At 47.4% G+C, this 8,112-nt stretch overlaps 1 protein-coding gene across 2 annotated transcripts in view; it reads right to left on the bottom strand.

Annotated features, from left to right (window-relative positions):
• CHMP3 (charged multivesicular body protein 3) overlaps positions 1,243-8,112 on the bottom strand; it is a 72,332-nt gene continuing 65,462 nt past the window's right edge. Inside the window, exons 4-6 of one of the 2 annotated variants that reach the window (XM_003354734.4) lie at positions 5,969-6,090; positions 2,864-2,978; positions 1,243-1,746 (exon numbers count right to left, since the gene is read on the bottom strand). In XM_003354734.4, the coding sequence (XP_003354782.3) occupies positions 1,604-1,746; positions 2,864-2,978; positions 5,969-6,090 (380 nt within the window). In that variant the 3' untranslated portion in view covers positions 1,243-1,603. The remainder of the gene's footprint in view (positions 1,747-2,863; positions 2,979-5,968; positions 6,091-8,112) is intronic. The other variant, XM_013995984.2, reaches the window with a different exon arrangement.

Genomic DNA, 8,112 nt, shown 5'->3' with positions numbered 1-8,112 from the left:
CAAGAGGTATAAACAAGGAATCTCTATTTTCTGCTCAATCATGCTCTCAACTTAAAATGTCTCTAAAATATAATATTTGCTTAAAAAAAAGCAAACAGAGTTCCCGTTGTGGCACAGCAGAAACAATCTGACTAGGAGCCATGATGTTGCGGGTTTGATCCTTGGCCTCCCTCAGTGGGTTAAGGATCCATCGTTGCCATAAGCTGTGGTGTAGGTCAGAGACACGGCTGAGATCTGGCGTTGCTGTGGCTGTGGCGTAGGCCGGGAGATGTAGCTCCAATTCGATTCCTAGCCTGGGAACCTCCATATGTTGCAGGTGCGGCCCTAAAAAGCAAAAAAAAAAAAAAAAAAAAAAAAACCAAAAACAAACAAACAAAAAACGCAAACTGTATCCTGAAAAAATCAAGAGTAATAGGATGGTCCCCTGGATTGGAGAGTCCCATTTTGCATGATGAGATAGAAGGCTCTCACTGCAGCCTCATCTGACCCACCAGGACGTCTCCACATGATCTGCAGAAACCCACCTGGGAGGGAGTGACTGGGTTTTTTCCTTACCTGTTTACTTTCTGGCACACAAGATTTGGACCAGAGAAACCTGGGTTGAACCCCAGTTTCTGCCACTTGGTGATTGTGACTTAGGACATGTCACTTCAGCAAGCTGTCTTCCTAATTTGTGAAAACTGAATGATCGATCACATATGTTAAACAACTTCATCAACTATCAAACGCACGCAAATTAAACTGCTACTGCTGAATTATTTAAAAATGTAACTTAGAAATGTGTGCAAGCTGTTTACAATGAATGACTACACCGAGTCTCTCTCACGGGTCAGCTCCTGCCTTCAAGAAAGCAGTGGCGTGTAGGCCCATATCCCACATGCAACCAGGGTAATGCAGGGAAAAGCAACCAGAGGGTTGAAAGTCCTGATCTCACAGCTGTCTGCAACTTGCAATGGGAAGGAAAGCTACACACAGCCCCCCTCAGGACATACATAATAAAGCCACCCAGCCCACGAGACGGGGTCACAATCCCAAGCATCCTCTTGCTTACACTGATGACAAAGGGCAGACGAGTAGCTCGCCCAACACATCCGTGAAGGCTGGGGAGCAGCGTCCAGCGAGCAGAAGCTGCTGCTGCTGAGCTTCCAAGACCCATATACCCTCCTCTCTTTCCAAGGCCAACGTGTGAAATAATGCCGGACAGCAAACCCCTTGAAAGTTCACTGCACCTGACAATCTACATACGACCAAATGTTAAAGCAGAAATTTATTAAAATCCATTTATATAGTGTTTTACAGACAAAAAAAAATGTACAGTCCTCAACATTCAGGCAATCAAGTCTATCCTCAGAAACGCTTCGTGAGATTTCTTTGCCCTCGCCCCTCAAGAGATACTTCTGTTTATACTCCTGAAGATGATGCATTTATTACACCACCTCTCCAGAACCATCCCACTGAGATCCCAAACCTCTGCAGAGAGTGAAGAGAGATTAGCAGAGAACATTCTCCAGAATGCAGAGCCTCCCCCAGGAGTGTAGTGCAAGAGACAAATAAAATGGTGACGCCTGGGCCAGGAGAGAGCCTGTGGCCCAGCCGGGCGGTCCTAGCTGCGGAGTGTGGCCAGACGGGACTGCATGGCCTCCAGGGCCTCTTCCTCCTCCTCATCTTCCGATGCAGCCATGGCTCCTGGAGGTTCAGGCTCTGGGAGGGCGTCGGTCACTTTACTAGGTGCTTTGCCCAAGGCCCCTGAAAGAAACAGTACACAGATCAACAAATCATCAGCTTAAACAAGTGGTCCCTGCCCTTCATACCTGCATCAGTTTGATAAGAAACAGAAAAGGGGCAGCAAAACAGCTGTTCTGGGGGGTTGTGCTATGACAAATGTGCAAACACCAACTTCTAATATCGAAGACACAATAACTGTAAGACTTTTTTTTGGTCTTTTTTCCTTTTTTCTAGGGCTGCACCTACGGCATAGGGAGGTTCCCAGGCTACAGCTTATGGCCTACACCAAAGCCACAGCAACACCAGATCCGAGCCGTGTCTTCGACCTACACCACAGGTCACGGCAACGCTGGATCCTTAACCCACTGAGCAAGGCCAGGGATGGAATCCGCAACCTCATAGTTCTAGTCGGATTCATTTCTGCTGCGCCATGACAGGAACTCCAACTGTAAGATTTTGATTGTAAGAATTTTGGTTCTGAGGCTCTTGATCTAACTCCCTAAACACTACTAAATACTTAATTTTCAAGATTCACGAAGATGTTAAATATTCGGTGTCAAAATTAAACTATCTCTAAGTTTTCATAAAACATTTTCCTTGGGTCTTGAACAAAAGTGTGTATTTCATGCTTTCGTCACATAACGTCATGAACATCTTTCCATGTCAATGAATGTATTTCTACATTATAACAACTATGAAGTACTCCATTACAATAGTTTTAACACAATTGATTGAACCAATATTCTATTAGTCTATATTCTATTATTAGGCATTTAGCTTGTTTCAAACTTTTCGATCTTATAAATAATGCTACTACAGACATCCTGGAGTTAAACCTTAATTACTAAAGTCCTAAAAGCCAGTATGTGAGGTCAACAGCTTGCGACAGCTACCACCACACTGCTTTCAAGAAAGTCTATACTAATTTAAGCTCCTGAGGCAGTATGTGGGAGCAAAAAATTCTGTTTTATAAAAAGTGGTTAGAGATATGTTTATTTTTCAAGTAATAACTTGCATAATCTAAAATAAGAAATCTAGCAGGGAGTTTTAACCTAAAGAAATAGCTGCTAGTTAATTCTGTGAATGTGGGAAGTACAGCCATAAAAAGAGGGGAGAAAGAGGAAGACTCAGATCATACCTGCGGTGATTTCAAACAGAATTTTGTCAATTTCCATTTCTGCTGCTTCTTCCATTTCTTCCTGATCGTCCATGCTTTCAAAAGTGTCCTCTAACATCTCTTCTATGATCCCAGCCTGAACACAGAATGAACCACGTCACTGCCCATGACGGTTAAATCCATCCCAAAAGGCACCTGTATGGGTCCACAATCAACCGAGCTCTGGTGCCTCCAAGTCAAGCCACCCTTTCCAGGGCTACCCCGCAGCAGCAGGCCATGGGGAACACGGATGCTGTCTGCCCTCTCTGCAGAGATGCCAAAGGCCAGGGGGAAATTCTCCTCAAATTTAGCACCAAGGTTGAGGGGAGGCCTCCATGAGCAAGTTTCACAAATAACTCAGATAATAATGGGAGCACATGGGAACAACCTAAGATGAGAGTACGCTGCCTTGGGCAGCATTTTCCCTGACACCACGAGTCTGTGAGTGCAGGAGCTGAAATGCAGGGTGCAAAGTGGCTGGAGTTATAGCAGACAAACACCAAGAGCAGGTGGGGCTTCAGGGACCCCGAGAAGACCTGTATCTCTGCACATGCAAGTTACGGCTGCTGGCACGGGTCAGTCTGGTGGGTCTGGTAAGGATCAGTCAATTCACCAAAGCCCGAGAGAGCTGATAAGACAGCGTTTCTGGACCCAACAAGGCGGTGCCCACACATTCTACTGCAAGCCCAAGAGCACGGCTCCACTGTGGACACAAGAAAACTACCACTGGCCAACACAGGCAGGCCCTGGGGTCTTCCCAGCCAGGCTGTGTCGGGAAGCAGAAGGTCTAGCCGTGGCTCCCCTGCCCTTGGCCCAGGGCGTGCCTCTCCCTGACCATGCTGCCGGTGTCAGATGTGAAGCACACCCTCTCTCTCCTGCCTGCCCTTCCACTATCAGACCACTCAAGTGACTCCTAATGATGTGAATCTAGCTAGGTCCATGTTCTGCCCGTTCTCAGATCCTTTCCTTACAACCAAAATGAACAAGTTCACATTCAAGGTTATAAGTGGCACCCTCTGGCCTCCATGAATGGATGTCACCTTAGTACTGGAGGCTACTGGAGAAGAGGGTCAATACATACTACCAACCTGGTTAAAAGAGCCTATGGGAACCTTGACTCTAATAGCCCCCACATTCTGGAGGTACAAGTGGTTGTGTATTATTCATTCATCTAACCAGCAACCATTTGTCAAATGTATGCTCTGTGCTACACAATAGGCCACGGTCTGGGAACAAATGCAAGGACTAAGATCAGTCCTTGGCCTCGATGCACTGGGTCCTCACCAGAGGCTTTAGTCTGTACCTGGGGGTGCATCCTTGGATGAATTCAGGAAGGATGTGTTATCTACCAAATGCAGGCCTTCCTCCAAATCTCTGTTATTTTCAGTATTCAGAAACTTCTGTGGAAACAATCCAGATTCTAAAAAAAGGCTCCCTCTGCTCAGATCCTGGTATGCATGAGTCAGAGCAAGCAGACCTGACGTCATGCCCAGAATTACCCTGTTACCAGTTCTAGATGGAGGGCCCCATGGCCTGAGGATGGGACCACCACACACCCCTTACCAAGGACACACCATGCTGCCCAGGTTCCCTCCTTACTTCTGCCTGAGGGCTTTTCATTCCAGAGACCCGGGTACTGGACTTCTTAGGTTTCCTCCACCTTTTTTTTTTTTTTTTTTTTTGGTCTTTTTGCCTTTCCTTTCTAGAGCCGCTCCCGCGGCATATGGAGGTTCTCAGGCTAGGGGTCAAATCGGAGCTGTAGCTGCCGGCCTATGCCAGAGCCACAGCAACTCGGGATTCGAGCCAGGTCTGCGACCTACACCACAGCTCACAGCAACGCCGGATCCTTAACCCACTGAGCAAGGCCAGGGATCAAACCCTCAACCCCGTGGTTCCTAGTCGGATTCGTTAACCACTGAGCCATAACGGGAACTCCTTTTTTTTTTTTTTTTTTTGGCCCTTTCTTTTCCGTCAATTTTCTTCTTCAGTTCCTCTCTCCCATGCCCTAGGGCCCTCTATGTAATTCAAGTTTATCTATGAAATTCCTAGGAGGCAGGGAGGCAGTTTCTCTGCAGAAGCTGCATGCCCACAGGAGTTTGGGGTGCACAGCCTTGGGTCTCAGGCCATGAGTTGAAAGCGTGAAAACAGCACCTGATGAGGCTCCTCCTATGGCCATTTATTTCCTCTGAGGCAGCTCAGAGATCTGTGCTCTGACCCCAGATCTGCCACCTTCTACTAAGGTCACCGAGGTAAGTTACATGGTTAACTTGAAGACTCAGTTTTCTACTCCTATGAAAAATGGGGGAAAGTCCCCCAAGGTGGCTGGAGGGACACCAGGACAGTGTGTGCGCTGCACCCAGCTGGCGGGACTCAGTTAACTGTCCTGCTGAGCCATTTCAAGGCCACCAGTGCAGGTCCTCACCAGGCCCTGATCCTGGGGAGGTGGGTACTGCTTTCTATTTGGTTCTCAGTCCTCTTTTCTAGCCTACACAGGGGTCAGCCAACTACAGCCTGTCGGCCAAATCCAGCCCACCGCCTACTTTATACGGTTTTATTAGAACGCGGTCATGCTCATTCCTTGGCACATTAGCTACCGCTGCTCTCAGGCATCCCTGGCTGAATTCCAGGAGGTGTTACCTACCACGTGCCCTGGTGGTGTACCAAGATTCAGGTACAACATTTACTACCCAGTCCTTTACAAAGTTGCCAATCCCTGGTCTAGAATCACCTCCTTTGCCAGCTTCACTAACCCTCCTCCTTGACAAACGGAGGAACCTGGGCTTGTTCCTGTTTCCTTGCTCATGAAAGAGTCTATGAACCCTCACTGCCAGATCCCCCACCTGCCCTAGGGCTCTGGGCACACTTTCGCATCTCCTAAGGAACACTGAGGCCATCCGGCCCAGCCTCCGCCATGCTCAGCTCAGATGGTCTCAACCAGTGTTACCAGCTGCTTTGCTGTCTTCAAAAGCATTTCTGTCTGACAACAGGGGTCCCTTGGTACCTGCCCACCCCTGGCCCTGGCCCCTGCTGCCTGCTGAGAGTGCCTCCTGGTGCTTGGGAGTGGGACGCGGGGTCTGCCCAGGTCACCTTCATCATCTCTTTGGACAGCTCTCGCATGGTGGCCTGGATTTCTGGGATCTTCACTAGACTCTGCATGGCCTTCATCACCTCTGTGCTCTTCTGCAGGGAACCAGCCACTCGCAAAACCGCTGAAAGGAAAAGGGCAACAGACAGGGCTGCTCAACAGAATGTGACGCAGGATGGAATAAAGAAGTCAAATCACAAGCTAGTCTAATAAAAGTCAGTGGTGGGTGGCCTCCCAAAGCTATTTATGTACCTGCTGATACAGTACTGTACTGGCTGACCGAGATTGACTTTTTTAATTTTTTTTTTTTTTTTTTTTGCTTTTTAGGGTCACACTGGCAGCATAAGGAAGTTCCCAGGCTAGGGGGTCTAATCGAACTACAACTGCTGGTCTACACCACAGCCACAGCAACGCAGAATTATTAACTCACTGAGTGAGGCCAGGGATCAAACCCGCATCCTCATGGATACCAGTCGGTCTTGTTACCACTGAGCCACAACGGGAACTTCCAGACTGGCTTTTCTAAATCGTGTGCTACTTCAGTGATGACAGGTACAAATTCTCTGAGCACCCACTCTAACCAGCCAAACTGGAGTGGCCTGCAGAGAAGGACGCCAGCTAGGAATGAGCATGGCACCCAGGATGAGTCACACGTGGGAGGAAGGCTCTAGGCCTTGCGGGGGCCACAGTGGAAATGACCCAAGCAGTGCTCTGCACACACCAGCCCAGGGACGGCGGCTGCGATGGGAGAACCTGCCACTAACAGGAAAATGAGAGAAAATGTGTTTCCAGGGTCAGGTGGTTACAGTTCCTTGTCACAAAAATTTTCTGTAGTCTGAGATCATACATACATTAAAAATTCTTTATGAGAAATCATGGAGGTAACAAATGATCATTTCTCCTCGCTAAAGTCTCTAACATCAAAATTGGTAACAAATGCTTATTTCTCTCAGCTAAAGTCTCTAAGGTCAAAAGAGCTGGCAACCCTTCAAATCTGTTTGGAAAGTTCATCAAACTTAAAGTTCTGAGAGGAGTTCCCATCGTGGCGCAGCAGAAACAAATCTGACTAGGAACCATGAGGTTGTGGGTTTGATCCCTGGCCTCGCTCAGTGGGTTAAGGACCCGGTGTTGCCATGAGCTGTGGTGTAGGTCGCAGACGTGGCTCGTATCAGGTGTTGCTGTGGCTGTGGTGTAGGCTGGCAGCTACAGCTCTGATTAGACCCCAAGTCTGGGAACCTCCATATGCCGCAGGTGTGGCCCTAAAAAGCAGAAACAAACAAACCCCCCAGTTCTGAGAACTGCTACACATCCAGTTGTTCATCAAAACCGGTGCACAGCCCCCCCCCCCCAGCACTGCAGCACCTGGCTACAGCAGGATTCACCCCCCATCTACCTCTGCCTGAATCCAGACTCCAGGCAGCTCTCACATCTGGAAAACAAGGGGCAAGGAAATAAGAGTGACCAGGGACACACCTGTCTGACATGCACAGCATTTTGTGATTTTTCTAAAGGAGTAAGGAAGTTTGCTAGTTGCAGAGAATACTTCATGTCCCTTGACGTTTTTGGAAAGGGAAAGTAAAATACTCATTGAGATTAACATAATCATAGGGGACGTGCCAGAAATCTATATGGCTGAAATAAAGTTATATTTTTAACATATATATTAACATAAATTATATATGCCACTATAATGATAAAAGAAAGACAACTTCTAAAATGTTAAAGTTACGCAGTTCCGGTTGTGGTGCAGCGGAAAGGAGTCTGACTTAGAATCATGAGGTTATGGGTTCGATCCCTGGCCTTGCTCAGTGGGGATCTGGTGTTGCTATGGCTGTGATGTAGGCTGGCAGCTGTAGCTCCGATTCAACCCCTAGCCTGGGATCCTCCATATGCCACGGGTGCAGCCCTAAAAAGCAAAAAAAAAAAAAAAAAAAGTTAAAGTTACTATTCATCATTGTAAAACAGTCAGTGATGGAAAGAAAAGAAGAAGGGTAAAAAATAAAGCCAATTCCACATAGTTCCATTTGGATGTTAAGTCTGACGTCTACACAAGCCCATGTTTCATTCTAATTTGCATCTGAGTCTATCCCAGAGAGTGTGGCTGAATATAACATGTTGAGCTGAATTAGTAAAAATAAATAAAAAG

The sequence above is a fragment of the Sus scrofa genome, chromosome 3, assembly GCF_000003025.6.
Source record: "Sus scrofa isolate TJ Tabasco breed Duroc chromosome 3, Sscrofa11.1, whole genome shotgun sequence".
Lineage (NCBI taxonomy): Eukaryota > Metazoa > Chordata > Mammalia > Artiodactyla > Suidae > Sus > Sus scrofa.
Note: the sequence above shows the minus strand (reverse complement) of the source record. Positions and strands in the feature narration are given on the sequence as shown.